We start from the raw sequence: 27334 nt of genomic DNA, 5'->3' as shown, positions 1-27334 counted from the left end.
TCATGCTCACACAAAGAATCATAGAACTGCAGAGTTGCAAGGACCCACGAGGGTCATCTAGTCCAACCCCCTGCAATGCAGGAATCTTTTGCTCAACACAGGGCTTGAACTCATGACTTTGAGATTAAGAGTCTCATGTTCTACCAACCGAAAACATTTTATTTGGGGGTATTTTTTTTAATGTGCATTCTAATAATTAAAATAATTTGCACAAAAAAAGAATGGTATTCAGTTAACTGCTTTTTGCAGGTCGTGGGGCCTTGATACAACTTTGTGCATACACATGTGTTACTAGATTACTGTATCCCAGAATCTTCTTTTGAGATACAAGCAGGCCACCAGGACCAAAGCTGGACAGGCAGAGGGAAAGGGCAGTGCTTTTGTTTACAGTAGTTCTCTATATTCTTTTTGATTTGAGGAGACGTGAAAGGGAAAATACGATCATTTAAACTTTATCCAACCTCTTTAATTCATATACAGTCATACCTCATGTTACGTCTGCTTCATGATACGTTTTTTCAGGTTGCATCCCGCGGCGACCCAGAAGTACCAGAAAGGGTTACTTCCGGGTTTCACTGCTTGCACATATGCAGAAGCGCAAAATGACATCACGCGCATGCGCAGAAGCAGCTAATCGCATCCCGCGCGTGTGCAGATGCGCCGCTGCGGGTTGTGTTCTATTCATGTTGCGAACGGGCCTCCAGAACGGATCCCGTTCGCAGCCAGAGGTGCCACTGTAAAGTAAAAACACCTAAAATAAGTAAAATCATAGACTCATACAACTGTAGAGTTGGAAGGGACCTTGAGGGTCATCTAATCCAACCCCCTGCATTGCAGCAATCTTAACTGAAGTATCCATGACTGATGGCCATCCAACCTCTGCTTAAAAACCTCAGTAGAAGGAGAATCCACAATCTCCCAATGGAGTCCAGTCAACTGTCGAACAGCTCTTACTGTCAGAAAGTTCTTCCTGATTTTTAGCCTGAATCTCCTTTCTTGTAACTTGAAGCCATTGGTTTGAACCCTCCGGAGCAGAAAACAAGCTTGCTGTATCTTCCATGGGAAAGCTCTTTAGATATTTGAAGACTGCTATCATATTTTCTCTCAGACTCCTCTTTTCCTGGCTAAACATGTCCAGCTCCCTCAACCATTCCTCATGAGACTTGGTTTCCAGACCCTTGATCATCTTGGTCACTTTCTGCACACTTTCTAGCTTGTCTATATCTTTCTTAAATTGTGACGCTCAGAACTGGACTCAGTATTTCAGGTCTGGTCCAACAAGGGCAGAATAGACTGGTACTATTTCTTCCCTTGATCAACACTTCTGTTGATATAGCCTAGAATAGCATTAGTTCCCCACCCCACCCCGCTGCATCACACTATTGACTCATGTTACCCTTGGGGTCTACTGAGACCCCTAGGTCCTTTTCCCATGTACAACTGGCAAGCCTGGTGTCTTGCATCTTATATTTATGCAGCTCATTTTTTTCTGCCTAAGTGTAGAAGCGGACATTTGTCCCAACTGAAATTCATTTTGTTAGTTTGGGCCCAGTTCTCAAATCTGTTAAGGTCATATTGAATCCAATTTCTGTCTTCTGTGGCATTAGCTAGCCCTCCCATTTGGTGTCATCTGCAAAGTTGATGAGCTTCCCTTCAATTCCTTTGTCCAAGACATTTATAAAAACATTGAACTACTGCGGGCCTGGGTCAGAACTCTGTGATACCCCTCTTGTCACTTTTTTCCATGATGATGAGGAACCAATAATGAACACTTAGGGTTCTGTCAGTCAGCCTTTTACAAATCTACCTCATCCAGCCCACATTTTATCAGCTTCTGCGCAAGAATATCAGAGGAGACTTCATCAAAAGCCTTACTGAAATTGAGATACCCTATGTCCACCACATTCCCCTGATCTACTAAACTTGTAACTCTATCAAAGAAAGAATGAAATTCATCTGGCATGATTTATTTTTGACAAACCCATGCTGAGTCTTAGTAATCACAACATCCTTTTCTAAGTGGTCACTGACTGACGGTTGAATTATCTGTTCTTGGACCTTTCCTGGAACTGATGTTAAGCTGACCTGTCAGTAGTTATCTGGGTCCTCTCCCTCCGCTTTCAAGATGGAGACAACATTTGCTTGCCTCCAGTTTGCAAGGACCTCACTTGTTCTCCAGTAATTCTCAAATATTATAGACAGAGGCTCTGAGATCTGCAAGCTCATCAGGCCCTGGAGATTCAAATTCATTTTAAGTAGCTGGGTGTTCCCTTACCTCCTATTTTGGGTTGCAGCTCAAGAAGGCAATGCTTGTGGAATGTACAGTTCCAGTTTCAGGGCCAATTTTTATTATGATTCATCCACTTACTTCTCCTATTCAAGTGTGTGTGAGTGTGTTTAAGCTGTGTGTTTTCCACTTTCAGCCGTATCTGGTTTATCAGACATATTTGCCTATTAATCAGTGATGCCCTGTCTGCAGAAACAACTCCAATCTTTATAGAAGGTGCTATGGACCATAGTACCAAACACCTTAGTTCTAACTAAAGAGCTCATCCACTCTTACCTTCTTGCCCATGCTTTCTAGGCATAGGTCCACACCTTCCTGGTCTGTGTCCGAGTGCTTGGGTTTTTTGCCACACCACTTCCCCCAGGAAAACCTACTCTTTAATGCTGAATCAGATCAAATGGCAATTCGGGTTCCCCGCAGATTGCTGTTTGCTCTGATTCAGCAGTAAAGAGTGGGTTTTCTTGGGGAAAGTACCATGACCCAAAAGAGAGAGAAAGCAGTAGGAAAGGGGGTTTTAAAGCACAGATATGTGCTTAAAAATGAAGAGCACAGGCAAGTGAGAATGAGCCCTGACTTGAAAAGGGGAATTGCAATCACCCTTCCTCCTCTATATGCACTGTGTAAAAGGCAGATTCCTTGCTATGGTTCATTAGAAAAGGAACTGGAAATAAAACTGCAAATACCATAACTCCATTTTGCATATCTATGGTGTGGCCACATTTAGAGTACTTTGCACAGATCTGTTTGCTTTACCTCTAAAAGGATATTATGGAGTTGGAAAAGGTTCAGAAAAGGGCCACCAGAATGGTCAAGAGGATGGTGCAATTCCCCTAAGAAGAAAGAAGACTTTTTAGTTTAGGGAAAAGGCAAGTAAGAGGCAACATGATGGGAGTTTATAAAATGATGGCATGGAGAAAGTACACAGAGAAAAATTTCTCTCTCTCATAACTCTAGAACTCCTGGACATCCAATGAAACTGAAAATTAGAAGATTTAGGATGGTTAAAAGAAAGTCCTTCACATAACTATGAAACTCACTCTCACAGGAGGCAATGATGGTCACTAACCAGGGTGGCTTTAAAAAGAATATTAGACACTTTCATGAAGGTGGAGAGAGCTATCAATGGCTACTAGCCAGGATGGCTGTGCTTTCATGGTCAGAGGCAGTAATGCTTCTGAATACCAGTGGCTGGAAACCACAGAGGGGAAGTGTGTTGCCCTTGTGCATGGCATCTGGGTGGCCACTGTGAGAACAGGATGTTGGACTTGATGGGCCATGGGCCTGATCCAGCAGGCTCTTCTTACGTTATTCCTGAGTCCACACCTTTTCTCAGTAGATGATCCTTCCACCATACTGTGTTGTGTCACTTTTAACTGCCACTATTTCCTCCAGAGGAGAATTGTATTTTTGGAGACCTGTGGCACCCCCTTCCCTCATCTGCATTCCAGACTCCTGGATAGAAGGGAGGGCTGTGAAAGCAGCTTAATCTGTAGATCTGACTAAATTCTACTAGCAGATCTATGTCATCCTCCTGGAGGCAGGCTAGGGCATTGCTGAGAAGGCAAAAAAGGAAGAGCCAAGATTAGCAGCAGGGAGGAAAGGTGGCTGCCAGGAGCAGATTAGAGACAGACACAGCAGCAGCAGGGAGGCAGGCGGGCAGGCAGGCAGGCAGAGCTTGGCAGGATGGGAATGAGTGCATGTTGGAGGAGAGGTATAGAGGGGGGAAGACTATGGGGCAAATGGAAGAAGTAGTGGAAATGCTGAGGGCAGACCTCACCACACATCTGGTTCCCATGTTGGTGGGAAGAGGAGGATGTGAGCACATTGGTGGGCTCAGAATGCCAAGGACTATCCCAGTTCCCCCCCCCAGGCTCTCTGGCAGAAAGTAGCCCCACAACAATTATGCTGGAAAGGAATCTCTCTGTCTCTCTCCCTCTCCCCCTCTCCCTGGAAACCCCAGGCAGGGAGAGGGCTCTTGTGCTTGGATCCCACTTGCATAATCGGCATCTGGTTGGTCACTGTGAGAACAGGATGCTGGACTAGGTGGGACCCCCTTTGGCCTGATCCAGCAGAGTTCTCATATTTTCATGTCCTTATGTTCTTATATCTTTCACCTGTGGATCTAACTCTGCTGTAGGTAAGTATGCAAGATAGGGAACTCCCCTGCCACATAGATAGATGGAACAAGAATCTGCCTGGCTGAAAACATTCAAGACCAAAGTATTTTAACTTTGTGAAGTCCACTGGAACAAGGATTTATTTTATTTTTTAGAAATATTTCTGCATATGTAGTGAACCATCTGCAAAATAACTATTTAAAATCTAAACCTGCATCTTCTCTTCTGGCAGGAGTACACAATTGATGTATTCTTCCGGCAGTCCTGGCGAGATGAGAGGCTAAAGTTTGACGGCCCCATGAAGATCCTTCCCCTCAACAACCTGCTGGCCAGCAAGATCTGGACACCTGACACCTTTTTCCACAATGGCAAGAAATCGGTGGCTCACAACATGACCACACCCAACAAGCTGCTTCGACTGGTGGACAATGGTACCCTCCTCTACACCATGAGGTAGGTGGTGGTTTTGCTTTCCAAAGGCATGTCTTCCTTACATCACCTCCTGGAAGGGATTGAGCCTCTCAGCTGAAATGGGCACCAGAGGGTTCGCCTTGGGCATCTTCCTCTGGCCTTCCTGCAGCTTGACTAGCATCTACTCCTGCCCAAGCATCTTCACAGCCCTACAACCAACCTTAGTGTGTCACAGACACTGCAGGTTAGGCTCCACTGGGAAGAGTGAGCTGCCATGCAACTTTTCTGGAGACCACAGCTCAGGGGTAGTAGGAGGATATGATAAAGTATGCAGCCACTGGATCAATCCCGACAGCTTAGAGGAACCTGAAGTGCAGAATGGGATGGGGGTGGGGATCTCTGCCTTTCCCTGTCTGAGCTGTCAGCATAATCATATCACATGAGCCGTTGGCCTGACTTAGTATGCACTTTCTCATTTTACTGACGGTCTTAATGATTTGCAGGATGTTGTTCAAAATCCCTGGTTCAGTCCATCTCCTCCTCCCTTGGTCTTGTAGAAGACTTGTCACTCCAACTCACAAGGAATAAAGCCTCAGCAGAATGTTCTTGGTATTTTTTTTGCAGTTTGATGACTCCCAATCCTGCAATGCCTTTGTGTCCCTTTGTACTGGGAGAAGCATGTGCTGCTTATGCAGCTTTAAGAGTATGCATTGCAATCCCCCGTGGAAATGTGTGGGTGTGAGCATTTGGATTACAGTGATCATTTCAGAAAGCAGTGGCCTACAGGAGCACAACTCGCTCTCAGGAAATGTCCATTATCCAACAGGGAAACTCCTTGCTTGCAGTGGAAGAACAGGGTTGGCAACAGTGGGTTTAACATCTGGATATTCCATTGGCAGTGGTCATTGTTTCTTGTAGATTGACCATTCATGCGGAGTGTCCAATGCACCTGGAGGACTTCCCAATGGACGTACATGCCTGTCCACTGAAGTTTGGGAGCTGTAAGTACTTTCCAGACAGTACAAGCAAAGTGCCCTTGCATTCTTGGCTTGAAGGCAGCAGGTATGGGTCCTTGGCAGGCTAGCTATCAGGCGAGCAAACATCCCTGAGAGTGTGAGCTTATGCGACATCCTGCATTGCTATGAACCTCTATTTTCAAAGTGGCCTTCCAAAGTGAAGCTGTCATTTTAAGGTAATTTTTTCCTCACAGATAAATGACCTTTGAGGTTTACACCTCCATCTTATACAGAATTGGGTGAAAATTGATTGTAGGACAGCAGTCTCTAGAAAAACCCCTTCCTGTAGAATACCATGCTCCCCTTAATTGTCTTAATTCTTTCTAATATTGTATTTTTGAATTATTGTAATCCACTCATCATCATCTAAAACACTTATTTCACATGTAAGGTATGGTAGAGGTAAAGGACCCCTGGATGGTTAAGTCCAGTCAAAGGCGACTATGAGGTGCGGTGCTCATCTTGCTTCAGGCTGAGGGAGCCGGCGTTCGTCCACAGCACAGACAGTTTTCCGGGTCATGTGGCCAGCATGACTAAACCACTTCTGGTACGACGGTATACCGTGACAGAAACCAGAGCGCACAGAAACACCATTTACCTTCCCGCCACAGCGGTACCTATTTATCTACTTGCACTGGTGTGCTTTTGAACTGCTAGGTTGGCAGGAGCTGGGACAGAGCATTGGGACCTCACCCCATCGCATGGATTCGAGTCACAGATCTTCCGATTGGCAAGCCGAAGACGCTCAGTGGTTTAGACCACAGTGCCTCCCACTCCCTATTATTTCACATGTCTCTCTATGCCCTGCAGTATAGGAAATCACAAGCTCACATGCATACAGACCAGTCTAAAGGAAAGCATCAAATAACTGCAAATGTTGTGCTTTGTTTAATAATGATAATGATAATGATAATGATAATGATAATGATAATGATAATGATAATGATGATAATAAATTGAATCCAAATCAATATTTGATCAACCAGCTAGGGGAAGATTTCCTTGGCACATGATATGGAAATGGGATCAATGTTGCTTTGCCATACTGGATCTGAGAGCTCCTGGACTTGGTGGCCCTATGACCCCCCCCCCTGCTCCCCTCTGCTCAACCAGTGGAAATATATTTAGTAGACAGAGGTGCCCCACTGCCAGCTTCACTGTGTGGTGTGTCGAGCCAAGAGTCTGGTTCCCACAGGTGTGGCTCAGCCTGGCAAACATCTGGTATCTCTTTGACATGGCGCCTTAGGTGCCTCTCCTTGGGTCCCCATTTGGCCACAGACCTGGCTGCTTTTGTAGCCTCTGTTTGTCTGACATGAGCAGCCAGGTCTAATTGGAGCAACACATAAGCAGCACAACTGAACCTCCCAAGTCAGCAGCTCCTATCCAATTGCTGCTTCTGCTGCTTCAGAGCCCCATGGAAAGGAGGTGCTGTCACAGTGCCTACAGGGCCCCACTGAGGTTGCTTTCTGGGACAAGCCTCTGAGTGTGGGCTTATTATTTTCCACCTGCTTTGGCTAACTTGAGTGCCCACTGATGCTTCAGCATGGGCTGCAGTCCAGAAATATCTCTAGTGGTCCAGTAGCCTTGTTATTGGAGAGGCCAATGGAAGCCACTGGAACCACCACTGGTCTTTTGCAGGGCGTGGAAGATCTCAGGTGGCAGCCTCCTTCCCTCCCACACCTTGAGGGAGTGCAGGGTTTCAGTCAGGCATCTCTGTGCTGGATACAGCTTTCTAATGGGTGTGTCTTTTCCTGGAGTTGGGGTTGACCTTTGGAAGCCATTCTTGGCACCATTTTGGAGATGCTCCTCATTGGGCAGGAGCTGCCAGGGTGTAGCTAAACCTCCTCCATCCCATCCTTTCTGCTTTCTCCACAGATGCTTACACCAAGACAGAGGTGATCTATACCTGGACCCATGGGAAAGTGGAGGTGGCCGAAGAAGGCTCCCGCCTGAATCAGTACGACCTCCTTGGCCACAATGTGGGGAGAGACTCCATTGAATCCAGCACAGGTAATGGAGAGCCTCCTTGGATGGTTTCCTGCAGGGTGTCGGACTACATGACCCTTGGGCATCCCTTCCAACTCTACAATTCTATGATTCTCCATGATGAGCAGCAACCGCAAAGGCAGGACTAAACATCTCACTTGTTTAACAAGGCTTACAATACTAAAAAGCCCAAGCCCTGGTAAAAGAGGAATCGGGGCTTTTTTGCCTAGCACCTAAAGCTATGTAATGATGGCATCAGGTAATCCTCCCTGGGGATAGCATTGCACAAGTGGGGGGGGGGGCTACAATTGAAAACTCCCAATTCTTCTGTCCCTACTCTCTGGACCTCCCACAGATGGGGCACTCAGAGAATGGTCTCAGGTGAAAATTGCAGGGTCAGTTTTTATGGGCATTGTTTTGCAGCCCCTCCTTTTCACAAATAGGCCACTATAGAGGTGGCATTGGGGAAGGTGCTGCCAAGGAGGAAGCAGATCCAGCTTCCAAGGAGCATGCCACAGCCATTGGTGCCACAGTGGCAAAGGCAGTGGTGGTGGTGGTGGCAGCAGTTGGTGATGCATTCCTTGGAGGTCGGATCTGTAGATCCCCTCAAGGTGGTCCCCTTACCTTGCTTCCCGGGTGGGCCAACCCTGAGGAGGGTGGCAGTGCAAGAACGGGCCTTTTCAGTGGTGGCTCCCTGCTTGTGCAGTACTCTCTCCAGGGAGGCTCACCTTCCTCCTTCCTTACATATCTTCAGGCGCCAGGCAAAAACTTTCCTCTTCAATCAGGCCTTTGGCCTTTAACTATCTGTGACCTTTAAGAAGTGGGTGGGATGCTTTAAATGTATTCCCTCCCCTTGCTTTTAATGTATGTGGGGTTTAATCTATATGGAGTGTTTGTTTGTTTGTTTGTTTGTCTGGTTGTAAGTTGCCTTGACAAATTTAATAAATATAAACAAAAACGATTGCTTTCCATTGCAGGCTGTATCTCAACAATCATGTTTACTGGCAAGGATACAAAAAAAAAGAAAAGAAAAAAGGCAAATAAAAAAACCCTTGTATCCCTCTCTACCCCCCACCCCTCCATATCACTGCAGGAACCTACATTGTGATGACCACTTACTTCCACCTTAAGCGTAAGATTGGGTATTTTGTGATCCAGACCTACTTACCCTGCATCATGACAGTCATCCTCTCCCAAGTCTCTTTCTGGCTCAACAGAGAGAGTGTTCCAGCACGGACAGTGTTTGGTGAGCTTCTGATGGAGGATGGTCTGAGGGCTGACTGGAGGAAACAGGGAGATGGGGAGAGCATCAAGACTGGTGCTGGAGAGAAGCAGCAGCAGCAGCAGGGACCTTCCTGCCTGTCAGCCACACTCCCTTCATGTTGATGACAGACATTTGCACAAGGCTTAAACTCTGAGGTTTTCCCCAGGAATATCTGCTAGCCATGATGGCTATGTCCTCCCTCCACTGTCAGAGGCAGTAGTGCTTCTGATTATCAGTTGCTGAGAACTGCAGGTAGGGATCCAGTTGGCTGCTGCGACAACAAGATGCTGAACCAGCTCTTCTTTAAATCAGGGGTGGCTAACCAATGCTGCTGCACTCCAACTCCCAGTAGCCATAGTGGCTAATGGTCAGGGATAGTGATGATGATGGGATTTGTAGTCCAACATCACCTGGAGGGCCCTTACAGGTTCCCCATCGCCCTGTTTTAAATGTCTTGCTAATTTAATTCTGCAACATAATTGTATAATTAGACACAGCTCCACTGGTGTTGAAATGGGACTGTGCTCAGGTGTGGCACTGGCTCCTTCCACCTTTTATTGGGGCATCTAGGGCAGTGGCTGCTGTGACAAAGCAGCCCTAGGAGGCTCAATGGATCCCCCTCTACCCTCAAGAGGGAGAAAACCTCCTGTGGCCCCATTTCAGCAGTGCCTTTTCTGCTTTTGTTCCCACAGGGGTCACCACGGTCCTGACCATGACCACCCTGAGCATCAGTGCAAGAAACTCCTTGCCCAAAGTGGCATACGCAACGGCCATGGACTGGTTCATGGCTGTCTGTTATGCCTTTGTGTTCTCTGCACTGATTGAGTTTGCTGCCGTCAACTACTTCACTAAACGCAGCTGGTCTTGGGATGGCAAGAAGGTTCTGGAGGCCCAGGAATTGAAGGTGAGAGAGGGAGTCATTGGAGGGAGCAGGAGAGAAACAAAGAGGAGAGCAATCAGAACTTGATGTACAAGAAGAGGCATTGAAACCTTACTTTGGTTGACCCCAAAGTGAGTGGTAGCACAGCCTGGGGGGTTGGGATTCCTTAGTGCGTAGCAGGGGGTGCAGGAGGAGTAAATGACTATCAGATTTTGGAAAGCTGCTATCACTGGATCAAGTTCATCAGTTTTGTTGAATTAATTAAATGAAAGGGTTTTAATTGGATTTTGAATAAATGTGCAATTAATTGTCACTGTTTTGACTTATATGGTGTTGTTATCTTCCTTAGTGCGTTAGGCAAACTGCTATTCTGAATAGTGCTTTTGTAGGGTAGGGGGCACTAGGGGTGAGATCATGGAACCAAGGGGGGATTGGCCCCCAACATTTTGAGAATCTCTGCATTACTCCAAACAGAGCTAAACATCAATGGGAGGGAGGGAGGGAGGGAGGGAGGGAGGGAGGGAGGGAAGGAAAGAAAGAAAGAAAGAAAGAAAGAAAGAAAGAAAGAAAGAAAGAAAGAAAGAAAGAAAGAAAGAAAGATAGGCGCCGACTCCATGGGGCCTGAGGGGGCCCGAGCCCCCTCAAAAATTCGTTTGGGGGGGCTCTGCCCCCCCAATAATTTAAGAAAATTATTAGTTATATCATGCTTTGCCGCACCGGGCGCAACATCTGGGGGGGTGCGCGAGTCCAGAGGGCCCAGCCGCGTCGTGCCCTCGGCCCGCCCCTATTGTCAGAGGCTCAGCGTGGAAGTGTTAACAAAGTTTCAGAGGGGAGGAGCGAGTGGGGGGGACGCGGGGAGGGGAGGGGGGCCCCGCTTCTCTGGCCGCCTTGCAGAAGCGGCCACCGCCCGGCGGCTCTGCCTTTGCTCGCAGGCCTGCCTGGGGGCTCCCTCGGCTCCAGCGCTGAGCTGGCGGCCCCGATCCCGGGAGCAAAGAGGCGTCGCGGGAGCGGCTAGGCCTGCACCAGGGCCCTGACCCGACAGCTTCTCCGGCTCCCCAAGCCGAGGACAGCTTCGGCTGTGAAGCTGCGCCTTCCGGGCTGGCCCCTTCTCGGCTGGGCCTCGCCTCTCCAGCTCCCGGTATGTCTGCTCCGCGGTGGTCCCCGCTCCTTCCAGACCCTTCCACCGCCCCCTGCCAAACTGGCTGTAGATACAAGAAGGGCAGCTGGGGTGGGCTATAGAGGACCCTGCCTCCCCCTGCGGGGCTCATCTCTGGCAATTGGCTCAAGGAGCCCCCTGAGTTTTGGCATTGTCTCTCCGCGCCCCCCACCCCGCCTCTCCCCAGGAGCTTTATGGAGCCGCCTGGATCGGGTCTGCTTTGGAGGAGGGGAGCCTTCCTTGACCAGCATGGGCCCCCCCAATATTTTTTATAAGTCGGCGCCCCTGGAAAGAAAGAAAGAAAGAAAGAAAGAAAGAAAGAAAGAAAGAAAGAAAGAAAGAAAGAGGGAGTCCATTGCTGCTGCTGCCCCTAATCCCCCCTTTGCTTATTCTGTATGGCTTTTGCGCATCACCAAAGGAGCTCTGAGAATAACTATAACCCAGAAGCATTTTTTCACCTGTGAAAGGCCAGTTGGCTTCCCACATCAGTGGAGATGATCTCAAGCCCTGCAATGTGTTAAATGTCACCTGGAATTACACAGATGACCTGCTGTATAAAGGGGTTGAGAAATCACATAGATACTGCTCCTGTTCTAAAAGGGGGGAGGGGGAGAGAAGAGAAGAGCCCTACCTGCAGATTCCCTGTGGTGTGAGGTAGCACACGTACACGATTTGAGATTTCACTGGCCATAAATTTCCTGTTGGAGATGCCATGTTTGGCAAGGACTTGTAGCATTTGCAGCTCACAACATGGTTTACTCTAGGAACATTGGAAGCTGCTTTATACTGAGTCAGACAGTTGGTTCATCTGACTCAGCATTGTATACACTGACAATACACTTCAGGGTATCAGGCTGGGGATCTCTCCCATCACTGCCTGGAGATGCCATTGGGGATTGAACCTGAGACCTTCTGCATGCAAAGCAGATGCTCCCCTCAGTGGCGTAGCGTGGGGGGTGCAGGGGGGGCCGGCCGCACCGGGCGCAACATCTGGGGGTTAGGGTTAGGGTGCGCAAATCCATAGGTTAGGGGGCGCAAATCCACGGGTTAGGGGGCGCAAATTACTTGCCTTGCCCCGCATGCTGACAACCCACGCTACGCCACTGGCTCCCCTTCCCTCTGATCCAGGTTTGACGTGGTGCATTTTTGAATTGCACCAAGTTCATCTGGGGTTTTTTTTTGTTTTTTTGCAAGCCTTTTATTTCTGCAGTAGCAAGTGTTTCTGGGAGCTGTTTCTGGGCTGGTTTCCAAAAACCTTTTCATTCCTCCTCAGAAAAAAGAGCCCGTCATGCTGGCAAAGAAGACCAATAACACCTACAACATTGTTGGCACAACGTATGCCCTCAATATCACCAAGGAGCCAGGCCTGCCCACCATTGCCAAGAGTGCATCAGCAACTACAGCCACACCTGTCACGGCTGCTGCTGCTGCTGCTGCTGCACCCCCAAAGGTGGCCCGGTTGGAAGAGAAGCCCCCTGAGAACAAGAAGACCTACAACAGTGTCAGCAAGGTAGACAAAATGTCCCGCATCGTCTTTCCGGTCTTGTTCACCATTTTCAACATGGTGTACTGGGCGACGTACGTCAACCGGGAGTCGGCTATCAAGGGCATGATCCCCAAGGAATGAAGCAAGCCCCTCACCCCTCTTCCATCTGTCCATGTGGCCCAGGCAGAGGAGTCTCTGTGGGGGCTCCTTTGTCCCCCGGCTGGTTCTATATTAATTTTATCTTCTTATTAATTTTATCAGCTGACTTATTCCTTCTCCCCATGCAAATCAAACTGTGATTTTTTACAAGAATAACCCCAAGAACTTTTCATTTGTTACTTGTTTGGTCTCTTCTATTTCGTTGTTGTTGTGGAGGTGTGTGGAGGTATGTGTTGAGAGGACGTATAATAGAAAAGTGGTGCCTCCCGCGTGATGAGTCTGACATCCTTCTCCCCAGAGTCCCCTGCTTGCCCCACGCCAATGGGAGCTGGCTTCATTCCCAGTTCATTTCATGCTAAATTCTGCTGAGGAATGCAGGGCAGTTTCTTTTTCCCTTCTAGTGACCTCTAATGGTCTGCCCTGGTGTCTCCAGGGGTTGCCTTTCTCATCCCTTGGTGAGTTTGTCTTGGTGGTTCCTCTTCTGCTGTGCTTCTTTCCTCCAATGATGGGGGTGGGAAATTGTGGCCCTTCAGATGTTGCTGAACTGCAACTCCTATCAGCTCCAGCAAGCAGGGATGTTGGGAGTTGTAATTTGGAAATATTGGGTGGATTTGCGGGATAGGGGACAGTGCACCCCATCTCCTGATGATGAGGCCTCCCAGAACCACACAGACCCCTCCTGCCCTGGGTGTCTCCTTCCCTCTGCAGTTTTCAAGCAGGGAAAAGCAACCAGACCCTCTTTCCTTTTCCATACTCCACACAAATGAGAAGTGACCCTGTTCTCCGTCCCTACCAGTGGGGAGGGGACTGGTGGCAACCACAAATTATGGGTGGCTAGTTTGCTGAGTCAAACTTTATAATCCCTGAACAAAAGTAAGCCTGTGGGATGTTAGATGGGTTTGCAGCATAGGATGAGATATTCTTCATTATTTATCCTTCTTCGTGCTCACTTGTGTGAGTCTGGTTAGCAGAGTTTAAAATTACCATCCCTTTGTGGTATAAAATGTGGAAACTTCTGGGACAAGGTTGCTTAACCTTAATAATTGTCCAGGGTGTTCTAGCTGACTGGACCTTCCCCCTTTTATCCGTATAAACAAAAGAATAACACAGAAGTCTGTCATGTAAGAATAAAAATATTATTTACTTTCATAATGTCTCAGACTCAATTCAGCAGTAAGCAGCAGTGAAATAAGACAGGCAGAATATATTTTTTCAATTACAAAATAAATGGTTGAGATAAATAATGGAATCTGTCCAGGAAAGCACAGAGAAGCATTCCTCTCTTTAGTTACATGGTAAAGGAAAACAACAACCTGAACTTTTGGGAGGGAGTAAGTAGTAAGGATTATTTTCCTTTTGTTACTTTCCCCCACCTAGGAAAGCAGAGGATATGACTTCACAGAATGCCCTGTCTCCATGTGTCTTAACCCTTTGTTTGTCTAGCAACACATGAATTTTTATTTTGGCTGCAATGCTATTTACCACAGACTCCTCATACCTGTTCAAGGAGAAAGATGTTCCTGTTCTGGAGAACAATGCCATGGGGTGGTGATGGCCATCATGGGCAGCAGAAGGAAAAGATGCAAGGTTATGCAAATTTGGCCTGCAAACAGTCAGGACAGCCAGGGAGTTTGTGCAGGTTCTGTTCTCAGAAACTGGCAAGTTTAAATAACCTTGTTTAAGAGTGAGCCTGAGCTACAGGTGCTGTCAGCAGTAGGAATAGGTTTATCTCACTCTCTGCACTGTCTTGGCATCCCCTGGTTTCCTTGGAGATGCTTTCAAAACCTCTCTTTCCAAACAATGGATTTTGTAGTTCTGCACTGCCTGATAGTTATCTGCCATTTTGCTAGACTTGGATTTCTAGATTTTGTTTTAAAAGGGAGGTGGGACAGAGTTGACCCTTCCTGCAGTTCTCATTCTTTCATCATTCCCCCCCCCCCCCCGCTTCCCTCTTTGGTTGCTTTTGGGGTGAGATGCTAGGACAAATGTTCACACTGTGTCCTAAATGGTTTCTAGCCCCCTCAATGGTTTGTGTGAAGGAGTGGATTATCATCTGCATTTCTACTTTCATTCTTTGTGAATATAATGCTCCCTGTGGATTGTTACAATATCTTGACATTTGGGAGCATGAGAAATGCTTCTTTTAAAATGTTGTTGGGATATTACTTCAACCACCTCATGAAAATGGGCCTAGTTTGGAGGAAGCCAAAAGGCAAGTCAGCCTCTTCCGTCTTGGCAGGCCGAGGTTTGGGAGGGGACGGAAATTTCTCAGCTGCTTGTCCCTCTAAGGAACTGAACTGTTGGACAAAGAGGAGAAATAGGAAGTCGGAGTGCTGGTCTTTGCTTGGCAGCAGTGGGCAAATACACTGGGGGTGTTGTGTTCATTTGCATGTTCATTCAGGGGGGGAGATATAGGTAGGGAAAGTAGAATTCCTGGATGCCATGATCCAAGTTTGGGACTAGTACTCTTTGGTGAGAGAACCCCAGCAGAGATTTTAAAAACATAAAGGTTGTAGACCTTTAACATATGCCCTTGACAGTTCCAAAACTTCTCTCTTTCCCTAGCTTCTCACACGTATGACAAGCTAAAAATGGTTTACTTATACACTCTCTAAAGGTCACATTCATGTGCTTATCCACAAGGGCCAGGAGACTTGGCTTAGTTACTAAGTGGTAAAAGTTCCTAAATTAATCAAGAGTGGCTTGTAAGAGCCATGCAGTCTGAGCTGCAACAACCAGCTCAGATCTCCTCACATGTTGAGCTTTCCTGATAGACAGTTTACTCTATGTTCTTAACCCCTTCATGCAATAATTAGACTTAATCATGTTGGGTATATGAGGCTGGTTATCTCACATTGCACACACACATATGCACATACCATTGGCCTCCACAAGACTTCATATATCTCAGGAAGAGAGCAGCCACTCACTCACTCATTCACATCCTTGCCATGATGGGTATCTGCTGCTGGGTGTCCTTTGTGGCATTCATGGAAGCAAGCCTTCTCTCCCCACCTGGACCTGTGTGCCATTGTAGGTGGGATTCCATAAAGAGAGAAAAAATGGGAATGGACAGAAGAGAGCTGCACATGGCAAATTCTCAAATGCTACCACCACCTTCTTTACTGTCTCTGAGAGGAGCTGTCCAAGGCGACCAGAGTCTCTCGCTTCCCCTGGAAGCCCCAGCCCAATTTAGAGTAGAATTAGGAATTTCTCTTCTTATAAGAAGAATGTTGGTCTTGAAAAGGGTTTTGTTTTTGTTTTGAATCAATATGCATCAAGCAACTCTCAGGGAAATCCTGGTGCTTTTCAATTTCCCTTTTGTTGGGGCTTAAAATGTTCAGCTTGTCACGTCTTGTGTGATGTATTGTGGTGCAACTATTGAAGGTTTTTTTGAAAATTTGAAAAGCCATTTTATTTTATTATTATTTTCTTTTTTATACAAAATAATATCAAGTCTTTACAAAATCGCATCACTGTGAAAATCCTTGAGACTAGTAGGGGGAGAATTGTTTTTGAAGCCACTACTTATAAATCTAAATATCAGGACAAGGATGTTATTTTCTCCCCCCCCCATCCCATGTCACTTTCCCCCATTTTTTCCTGCTACTCAGAGTGCAGCCCTGTCAAGCCTTGGCTTAACACCAGCCAAGGGCTTGTACTGGAGCATCAAAGCTGGGTAAGCCTGATTTTGTAATCAGCATCCCTTTACCCAACTGCAGAATGGCCATAATAACCATGGCCAGTCTCACAGGACAAGCACAAAGAAAGGCCTGCATATTGCATAATTTACTGGTGTGACAGTGACTAGACTCACCCTTTCCTTGCTACGCTTCTCTTTCCTTCCATGGCACTTTCCTTTTGGGTTCACATTGTCCTGCCAGAACTGCATGCTTGAACTGTGTTTTTAAAGAAATGCTAATCTTGAACCCACACCTCTCAATGTGCCGAACTTAATCAGATGTAGAGAGCAAAATGAATGTCAAGGAAGAGCATCTAGAGGCAGCAGGTTTAGCGGAGTTAAAAGAGCCTGAAAGAAGTTGTCCTTGGGAATGGCATAAATTCAGAACTGATTTATTTTCAAAACTGCACAGTTGATGCAGGCAGGGTGTGCGCCTGCCCAAGGCAATGACTGAGTAGGACAAAAGCTTGAGAGACCTCACCTGGACCTCTCATGGGAAGTTTTGGGTCTTAAAATATCTGGAAATAATGTTTGCCACAAACTCAGACTGGTGGCTTGCAGATAGACCAGAGTCTCCTTCATCCTGTGCAGAAAGCTCCATAGATGAAAGGTGCTCTCAACACCTGCAGTGCTTGCTGGATTAGGAAGCACAGGTGTTAATCAGAGACACATTGGCACGTTCTTTCAAATGGGAGTCCTGCTTCTCATCCACACTACAATAATTATTTTCACCCTGAAATGTGCATCCACAATCTGGCACAAAATAGAATGGATTAGAATGCCAGCATCCTTATTCTCTAGCATCCTTATTCTCCCTCTCCCCCTCTCTCTGATTGTAGAATGATTCATTTGGAGGGAGGCACATGGGATATGCATTCTATTTTAATAGACCATGTAGATCAGGGTGGTCCAAAATGTGGCCCTTGAGGCATTTTTTTTGGTGGCCCTCAGCAACATTTGACCCCTTCCCCCTCAGCCCTCCCAAAGTCAGGTAAGCAAGGTGAGGTGCTGGGCTTTGGGAAGAAGGTATGAGGGCTCTGACAGAGTCCTCCTCCTTCCTTCCCAGAGCCTACTTAGCACCTTCCCAGCTTTGGGAAGAAGGTGGGCAGGATCTGGTACCCTGCTAGAGCCTCATGCCTCCTCCCCAAAGCCCAGCACTTCACTTAGCCAGTTTTGGGGAGGCAGGCTTGTGGGAGTCAAATTTTGACTTCATTCCCCCCTCCCACACAAGGCAGTGTGTGGCCTGCAGGTTTTGTGTTGGAGTATTTTTGTGGCCCACTTAGTATGAAAAGTTGGACAGCCCTGATCAAGATGGATATTGCTTCCCACCCCCAAAGGAGGCCACTGGCTTCCAACTAAATCCTGGTGAAAAGCCTATTTCATGAAAATACAGGGGAAATAGAGACCCAGTCCTTGGGGGGGAAGTCTTCCTCGGTAGAAAAGGGCTGTCCAGCCCAGCAAGGCTGGTTTGCATATACAAAACCTAATAAATATCATCCCATAAAAGCAACCCACCTTCAGAAACCTCATGAGAACAAATAAATTGTAATGCAAAATGTAATCTCTGGGGAGAAGGCATTACATAAAGGAGTCTTGGATCACCAGCAACCTGCCTGGAGGGTTGATAAGCAACAGGTTCTGCTTGGAAGCAGATGGACATCCTTGTGATCCATTCTGAGGCAGGATATGTGAATTCCTGAGCCTCTTCACTCTCTTAGCCATGTAACTGCCACCTACAGATCTGACTGCCATACATTTCCTTTGATGTCTGCTTAATGTATCACCATTCTAAATTATTGTGCAAACATATGAGATAAACAACCAAAGGCATTCAGGAAATCTCATTAGGCATCACAGTGCATAAGCTGAAATGGCATATGTGATCCTCAGGTTGGAGTTTTGCTTTGCTTCAGAGGCCCAGTGAGTCAGCTGCTCTGCATCCAGTGTAGAGCTTAAAGCATGGCAGGGGGAAGGAAAAGCCCCAGTCTCTTCTGTCTCTTTGATGCAGCACCTCAAGGTACATTTTTGGGGAAGCTCCTGAGAGTGACAAGGAGAGGTTGGAGTCACTGAGAATGCTAAGCCTGCAGTGCCCCCTAAAGCCTTGCATGTCTTCTTCTGTAACAGCAGTTCCTGGATTGTGCTTTGTTTTTTTTGGGGGGGGGGGCAGCAACTCAGATGAGCCAGTTGGGTAGGGTTGGCAAATGCTCTTTGGAGTTCTGGCTTTTTGAGAGCGATCCAGCAAAGACAGCAGCTCAGGCACCTGCTGCCTGGCTTGGCTTTCTTGGAGCAGTTTCTTTGCCTATCATGAAAGAGAGAGAAGTGGGAAGAGATGGAATGCTCTAGCCTGACTTCCATTTCTGCAAAGAGATTACTTCAGTAACCCACTTGACTTCCTTATGTCTGCTGCCCAATAAGTTATCGGGCTGATGAAGGGGATCAGCCTATCTTTGCAAGAAGCATAAGAGGGAATGGAATGGACTGACAGGGAGGGGTATGATTGATGATATGGTCAGAAGAACAAGAAGACTTAGAAGAGCAGAGAGGGTTAGGAGGAGAAGACAGAAAAGAAAGACAAAAAGGAAGCTGGGGTACCATCACAACATTTGGGTCACTCCAACATAAAGCAAGCCAAGCTTGAGGAGGAGCCACGGGTTGGTGTGCAGAGCGAGGAGGAGGTTCTCTGCTTCCTGCTACTTAACCAATTCCTGATCCACAAGAGAACCTCTCCTCTCATTCCTTATTCCTGTTATGAAGATGTCAAATCATTAAGAGAACTCTGGTTTACACACACACACACACACACACACACACACACACACACACTCACATGAAGATGGAGTGTATATGTAAGAGCCCATGAAAGAGAGCCTTTCATAAATTCCAAGTCACTTCTTCATAAAAACAGCTAAAATCGAAGTTAAAGAGAGGGAGGGAGGACAGCTTATCTATAAGATTGCAAGAATTAGAAGTGAGGCTCTGTTGTGGTATGGAAGCAATGGAAGGGCAGAGCGGTGAGGAAGGGGCAATGGGCAAGAAAGAGGGCCAGGAATAGACTGTAGATCAAATGAAAAAGACAAAAACAAGGAGGCTTAAAGAAAGGAATATGTAAATGTTGGAATCCTGGCAGCTAAGACTCAAGTTTGAGGCAAGTACTCTTTGGTGAGAGAACTCCAGCAGAGATTTAGCATTGCAAAACATGCAGCAAAGAAAATCATGGAAATATAGGCTGTAAAACCTTTTAAATGTGCTAATCCAGTGAACCCCCAAATTGTCCCCTTTTAAAAGTTTCAAAAGTCAGTTTTATGTGCTTTTCCATACAGCAGTCAGGAAAAGAGTCACAGGCAGTAAAACATTGCATGGGAGTACTGGTCTGAAGCAAAAGAGGCTGGTAAAAGACATGTACTGGAGCAACCAGCTCAGACCTGGGAGCTTGCGACCAGACCTTGCAAACAAGGACAAGGTTTGCTGGGGGAGACTGAAGAGAGTGAGCGTGTGTCTTCTGGAGCCTGAGGGTGTGTGTGGTCGATTGCTCTGTGGGGACACAGGATCTGATGGGGAGGAGTTACAGCTGAGAGAAAGCCGGGCTGAGGGAGGAGTTAGCAACCAGCAGCAGTCAAACTTAGCTCAGTGCAGATCCTGGGAGCTTGCTACCAGACCTCGCAAACAGGTCTGATATTCTTGCGAGGTAAAATGTGTGTCGAACAAGGTAGGTTAGGTGGATTTGTAGCTGTTGACTAACTGAACCCAAAGAGTACTATTAATGGTTCCTCGCCATCCTGGAAAAAAGGGACAAGTGGGGTGCTGCAGGGTTCTGTCCTGGGCCCGTTGTTGTTCAATGTCTTTATAAACAAATTGGATGAAATAATTGAGGGGATGCTCATCAAATTCACAAATGACACCAAGCTGGGAGGGGTAGCTAATGCCATAGAAGACAGAATCAGAATTCAAAATGACCTTAACAGATTGGAGAACTGGGTGCAAGCTAAGAAAATGAATTTCAATAAGGACAGATGTAAGGTTATGCCCTTAGGTAGAAAGAACCAGATGCACAAATAAAGGATGGGGGACACCTGGCTTACTAGCAGTACATGTGAAAAAGATCTCAGGGTCTTGATGGACCACAAGCTTAACATGAGTCAACAGTGTGATGTAGCAGCAAAAAAAAATCTAATGCTATTATAGGCTGCATCAACGTAAATATAGTGTCCACATCAAGGAAAATAATAGTATCACTCTATTTTGCCTTAGTCAGACCACACTTGGAATACTGTGTCCAATTCTGGGCACCACAATTTGAGAAAGATGTTGACAAGCTGGAACGTGTGCAGTGGAGGGCAACCAAGATGATCTGGAAACTAAGCCTTATGAGGAGCGCTTGAAGGAGCTGGGTATGTTTAGCCTAGAAAAGAGGAGACTGAGAGGAGATATGATAGCCATCTTCAAATATCTTAAGGGCTGTCACATGGAGGAGGGAGCACACTTAGCTTGAATGGCCATCTGTCATGGATGCTTTAGTTGAGATTCCTGCACTGCAGGGGGTTGAACTAGATGATCCTTGGGATCCCTTCCAACTCTAAGATTCTGTCATTCTATGATTCTATGAGCTCTAGAACTGAATTCCAGAGAGAGAGAGAGAGAGTATAAAGGACTTCCCAGGGTGTATGGAAATGTCATTGGTTAAGCCTGGCAGGACAGCTTACTCTATGGTTTTAACCCCTTCATGCACTAATTTGACTGGTTATATGAAGCTGGTTACCCTACAGTAAAGAGTAGCCCACCTTCCAAAGCAAGTAAATTTTTGCTGGGAGCGTCAGTCATAGCACCAAGCCACCTATACCCATTCAGCATAAAGACTAAGAGTCCATGTTGAGGTGGCCTTTCTACTGGCTGCTGCCTCTAAGGTAACAAAGATGTCTTAATTTTTGCCTCTGGCCTGGGGTGCTGGCAACGGCAGCAGCAACATTCATGAAAGCTTATACACCCGCTCTGTGAATGTGAAGCTAAATGGTGACAGGTGGTGTTCTGGAAGGAGGCCATGACTTGGTATGATATTGATAACTGCAAGGTATAAATATTTAATGTTTGACCTTGTTATTTCTCAGGCAGCCAAACGCTACCAGCTGGCTTGGGGGTGGTGCAGGCAGGGAGAAAGAAAGTGCTTTGTCTTTGTGGCTGGGGAAATGTCAGGCTTTTTGGAATGCTTTCCCTGTGTGTTTGTGTAGTAAATCTACAAAATCTGAAATTAGAATGGAGCAATGAGAACACAGGGCCCTACTTTTGGCAGCAGGAAAAGCAGAGGAGAAAAGAACCATATTTGCAGTCATGGTTCAATAGCGGTTTGCTTCCTGGGCCAATGACACGGTGGGGTAGGGTTGGGTGGAGCAGCTGGCACCTGTCAATAAAATCTGGTGCCTGGGAGGGTCACCCTTTCCACTGATGCTGCCCTCTGGTAGTCCTAGCTGGGAACACAACGCGACTTTCAAAAACCCTCAAGGCACAGCAGAAATCCTAGCAGGTGAAAATTGCTGCCTAAGTATTCTACGCTTCACATCTAAGAAGGGTAGGAAGTGGTTGTTTGGCCATATAAAGGGTAGTCTCTCATTCCCCAAGCCTTCAAAATCTTACCTGGGCTGGAGGTTCAGAAACTTCTAGCTGGTGCAGAATTCAGCAGTCAGCTTGCTCACTGGGGCAAGGCAGTTTGAGCATACCTGTATAACGCTAATCCTGGCCCCACTGCACTGGCTGCCAATTAGTTTCCAGGCTCAATTCAAAGTGCTGGTTTTGACCTATAAAGCCTTAAATGGCTCAGGACCACAATGCCTCCAGGACTGCCTCTCCCTATATCATGGGTAGGCAAACTATGGCCCAGGGGCCAGATCCAGCCCAAGCGCCTTCTTAATCCAGCCTGCGGAAGGTCTGGGAATCAGCGTGTTTTTACATGAGTAGAATGTGTCCTTTTATTTAAAATGCATCTCTAGGTTATTTGCAGGGCATAGGAATTCATTCATTTTTTTCCCTTCAAAATATAGTCCGGCCCTCCACAAGGTCTGAGGGACAGTGGACCAGCCCCCTGCTGAAAAATTTTGCTGACCCCTGCCCTATATGAACCAACACAAACCCTGTGACCATCATCTGAGGTCCTTCTTTGTGTGCCCCCTCCACAAGGTATCCAGAGGGCAGCAAGATGACAGAGGGCCTTTTCTGCAGTGGCTCCCCATTTGGGGAATGCTCTCCCCAGGGAGGCTTGCCAGGCATCCTCATTGCCTATCATTAGACACAGGATAAAAAATGTTTCTCTATAACCAGGTCTTCAGCTGATTAACAACTTATGGCCTTTTGAATGTGTTTGTCAGAGGGGAGTTATTGATTTGTTTTGGTTTCAATTCCATTTCTGTGTTTTGTGTTCTTATCTTGTATATTGATGTTGTGAACTACCCTGTGATCGTTGGATGAAGGGTGGTATACAAACTTAGCAAACTCTTGCCATAAAGTGCTACATTACAAGAAAATTCTGGAAACCAGTCTGTTTGATTTCTGAATTATTCTTACCCTGGCCTGTGTTCATCCCATACTTGTGGCACCTTCTGATCCAGGTGCAAGTGTGGTGAGTTCATGGGGCAGTTCATAAAAATCATGTCTCATGGAGGGAGGCAGTGGGCTGGGCTAGACAACCTTGTTCAAATGTAGCCTTGTTTCTGTGTTCCTTTCTTTCTCTGATCAGAAGCGTTTCATGCTAGGATTTTCAGAGGATCAGCTTCTCATGCCCCAAAATCCATGTCATGTTTCTTCTCATCATGGGCTGAGGTTCATATCCTTCCTCTTTGGTTGTATGCAGGGCCGTCTTACCCATAGATGCTAGGGGTGCGAGGTACCCAGGTGTGGGCTCTCAGGGGTGCCAGGCCGAGAGTCTAGGGCCCGAGAGCTGAGTCCAGGGGAGAGCCTGCCCATCAGTTGGAGTGCTGCAGTGGGCTCTTATGCTGTGGGTGGCTCCGCACTGCTAGTTCGGGGGTGACCTAGCCTGCGAGACGCAGAGGCGGCCAGCTGGCTCCGCCCTCCTGCACACCTGGGACTGGGCAACTGGGGGGAGGGGAACCAGGCGGATCTTTGCACCCCGGTGCCACATATGCTTAAGACAGCGCTGGTTCTGTGCTATGGAATGCCCTCCCACGGGAGGCAGGGATGGCCACCAACTTGGATGGCTGTAAAAGAAGATAAGAAGAATTCATGGAGGATGAGGCTATTAGTGGTTACTAGCTGTGCTCTGCCTTTCCAGTCTGAGGCAGTAATTCTTCTTACTACCATTTTCTGGAAACTCCAGGAGGGGAGAGTTGTGTTGCAATCAGGCAGGGGCATTGTATTTCACCCCTTGGGGTGAAATGATAATGTTTGGCCATGCCACCCCACTGCCCTTACCTGGGAAGCAGAAGAGCTTCCCACCCAACCACCATCAGAGATGTGGCACTAGCAGCAGCATATGTTTCTGGTGAGTTCTTAGAATCATATTGTAGAGTTGGAAGGACCCATCTAGCCCGACCCCCTGCAATACAGGAATCTTTTGCCCAACATGGGGCTCAAACCCACAGCCCTGAGATTAAGAGTCTCAGCTATCCCAGAGTTGTTGCAAGATCTCACAATATTTTGGTGAGATCTTTCCAGAAACCAGTGTAGCTACCAGTGCTGCTTCTCCACTGGTGGGTGGGGCACCATTTATTCAGCTTCTGCTCCCCAAAGTGGCTGCTTCACCCATACCTCATGGGCTGGCTGGCCCTGTGCTCATGTCCTGCTTTCAGATTTCCTATTGGCTGCTCATTGTGAGAACAGGATGCTGGACTAGATGGGCCCCCTTTGGCCTGATCCAATAGGCTTACCTTATGTTTTTATATTCTAAGCATCCTTGGAAGGCTCCGCTTGCAACATCCAGCTTCCTCCCTTTTATCATGTTCTGCTCCCAGTATTCTGACCTGGCCAACAATTTATGGAGCCCATAAAACTGATGGTGGAATGTATGCCTGGATGGAGCAAGCTCTGTTATTCTTCCTAGGGAGCGTTTGATCTTCAGTAGCCTGCCACCTTGAAATCAGCATTCTCCCTCAATAAGAATCTGCTTTTGGACCTTGCCTTTGTCACTCTTTCCACCTCTTCTTAGGCTTTCTCACAATAGTAGTAGTAGTAATAACAGTAGTAGTAGTAGTAGTAGTAGTAGTAGTAGTAGTAACAGTAGTAGAAAATTGCAGTGCACTGACTATGGGTTATATCCAGCATAACTCCTTCTTAGTGAAGGTGTATTCAGATCAATGGACTTTATTTAGCTATTCCCATCTACGGAGTAGTGGGTCTACTCTGAGTAGGAGTTAGTTGGATTCTCACAGTGTACTAGATTCTCACAGGTAGACCTGCCTTTTTTCTTTTATATGGAAGACGGATGGTGTAACCTTGGACGATGCCATCTTAAAAATAAAATAAATCCCTAAGTGAGCATGGAAGGTTACAAATTCAAAGTGCAGAGTCTGATCTTCTGAAAACCAATTTTTAAAATGAATATGTTAAGCGTCAGAAACAGATCAGGCCTTGGTGGTTGTGCTCAACTAAGGCTCTTACCTGAGCTAGCCAGTGGCAACTTACTCATCTTCCTCACACTGTGTGACTAAAATATTTCAAGGAAAGGGGGCAGAGTCCAAGGTAGCGAAAAGGTATTGTGGGGTGGACATTAGTAATATGGCACCTTGAGCAAGGACAAAATCCACATACACACCCATTTCTTATTTTCACAATAATTCCTTTTGGTGCAGTTGCTTTTTTATGGATCTTCTCAGTAGGTCCCTGTATAAATATAGGCATTATAATTATCAACCTCCTCAGCTCGGCACCCTGTGCAGGGGAAACTGCCTGCACTGGCCTAAATCTGGCACTGAGATCTTGGCATGCTGAATGCAACCCATGGGCCTTAAGCAACTCCCACCCCACCCTTGTATCCAGTGTAGAATACTGGCGTTGGCAGTCCTTTAGCACAGCCTTCAGAGGAGGAATTATTGGGGAAAGAGGAGCCGCCATTGCAGGCTCATCAGAGGCAATGCACAGTGCAGCCTTTTGCCAGCTGATGAGCTGCAGTTTTGAAGGTGCCCAGCAAGGAAACACCAAGGCAATCCATATCAACATGGCAGCCAGGACATTCTGGAGGTCCCGATCCAACTCTGCCTTATGTTGCACCTGCTCCCTTCTGGCCTCCTCTTGTTTCCTCTCTCATCTTATGGGACTGTCTTTCCTCAGCTAAGAGAGAGAAGCGAGCCAGCAGCAGTTGAATGCATGACAATCCTCTGACTACTCCTCAGACCACATCTGTAAATAATTTGTGACTAGGGGAAAAAAAATACATTTCCTTAATTTTGTTGTATTTTCTTTACTGAACTGGCTGTTAGCTGCCGTCTTAAGGGATGTACTCATGAAAACTGTGATTTCTTTCTCTCCTGTCTGAGATTGGTGTTCTGAGCACTTATGGTGCCCACATTTAAATGCCTGTTTGTATTTATGAATTGTATTTTTCAGCATTTGCTGTTGACTTGTACAGTTGGTTTTAACTGGCAGGATTTGCAGTCTTGCATCCCCCCTCCCCACCAGCTACTAGCTTTTTCAATAAGTTAAAGCAATTAAAATGTTAAAAAAAATATGCAGGAGGGGATGAAATACTACTGCTACTAATGATGACAACCCAATGGAATGCTTGAGGTGAATCAGAAAAGGTGGGTGAAGATCTTTCCAACTGGAGCCTTCTCCTCCTCATCCTCTGCTCCCCAAAGAACACGTGACTTCAGATGATCGTGCAGCCCCTCCTTTGCCCAAAAACATCACTCTGGCACTCACTCCACACACACTCAAAACCCAACTGAAGCAAACAAATAAAATTCATATTTTAACAGAAACTGGCCTGTTATTTTCTTTCTTGGATTGTACAGTACTGAATTGAAGAGTGATTTCGCCTGGTAGGGAATTGGGGTTGGACAAGGCAGCCTGAGCTGGAAGGACCTAATCCTTAGCAGGAAATAAATGTTGCCATTCCCAGTGGGCAGTAGCAAACAATTTATGTTTGCAAATGAATGCCCCCCCCCCAAGAAATGAAAGCCAGCTGAAACCCTTGTGTTTTTTTCTCCAGCCATTGTGGCACTAAGAAGTGGAAACAGCATTTTTAAACGAGCATAGCTTACCTCTCTGGCTGCTTGGGGGAAGGGTGGTGGCCCATTTGCTTGGCAAGGGTAAAGGGCCAGGCTCCATCCCCAATGGCAACTCTGGGTGGGGGTGGGGAGGATGGGAACACCCCCTGCTCCTTATTGAGAACAGCTCAGTGGTGTCTCCTTCTGCATGAATGTGTTGATGTTCAGGTCTCTACTTGCATTCCTGCTTCTTATCTGCCCACAACATTCCTTGGTTGTTTGGCTTGAGGAATGAGCTCCATCAAGGCCAACCAGCGCCAGGGACAAGTCCCCTGTGAATCTCAGTCTCAAGGTGGAACAGAGGAAGCTGCCTCAGTCAGACCACAGGTCCATCTAGCTCAGTACTGTCTACACCAGTGTTTCCCAAACTTGAGTTTCCAGCTGTTTTTGGACTGTAACTCCCATTATCCCTAGCTAGCAGGACCAGTGGTCAGGGATGATGGGAACTGTAGTCCAAAAAAACACACCTGGAGACCCAAATTTGGTAAACACTGGCCTACAATTTCCAGCAGTGGCTCTCCAGGGTTGCAGGCAGGGTTTCTCTCACCCCTGCCAGGAGATTCTAGGGGTTGACTTTCTGCATGTAAAGCAGGTGCTCTGCCACCTGAGCCATGGCACCATTCCTTTCCATGGAGATTACTGCAGACAAATTGAATTAGTCTCTGCTAGCTGCTGGAGGTGTCAG

General features: G+C 46.9%; 1 protein-coding gene and 1 long non-coding RNA gene across 4 annotated transcripts in view; one reads left to right on the top strand and one right to left on the bottom strand.

The window, feature by feature from the left end:
• GABRA3 (gamma-aminobutyric acid type A receptor subunit alpha3) overlaps window positions 1-18491 on the top strand; it is a 42450-nt gene extending 23959 nt beyond the window's left edge. For all 3 annotated transcript variants that reach the window (XM_083485231.1, XM_083485232.1, XM_083485233.1), the window contains exons 5-10: window positions 4637-4857; window positions 5734-5816; window positions 7707-7841; window positions 8911-9063; window positions 9774-9985; window positions 12391-18491. In XM_083485231.1, coding sequence (XP_083341357.1) covers window positions 4637-4857; window positions 5734-5816; window positions 7707-7841; window positions 8911-9063; window positions 9774-9985; window positions 12391-12744 — 1158 coding nt within the window. In that variant the 3' untranslated portion in view covers window positions 12745-18491. The remainder of the gene's footprint in view (window positions 1-4636; window positions 4858-5733; window positions 5817-7706; window positions 7842-8910; window positions 9064-9773; window positions 9986-12390) is intronic.
• Window positions 18492-18600: 109 nt separating this feature from the next.
• On the bottom strand, window positions 18601-21077 carry LOC310698387. Its single transcript, XR_014521487.1, has 2 exons — window positions 20101-21077; window positions 18601-19886 (listed from the first exon to the last, which is right to left on the bottom strand). It is a non-coding gene; the product is annotated as an uncharacterized lncRNA (long non-coding RNA).
• Between the last annotated feature and the right edge of the window lie 6257 nt (window positions 21078-27334).

The sequence above is a fragment of the Podarcis liolepis genome (genome assembly GCF_965112155.1).
Source record: "Podarcis liolepis genome assembly, chromosome: Z".
NCBI lineage: Eukaryota > Metazoa > Chordata > Lepidosauria > Squamata > Lacertidae > Podarcis > Podarcis liolepis.
This window is presented reverse-complemented; position numbering and strand designations above follow the sequence as displayed.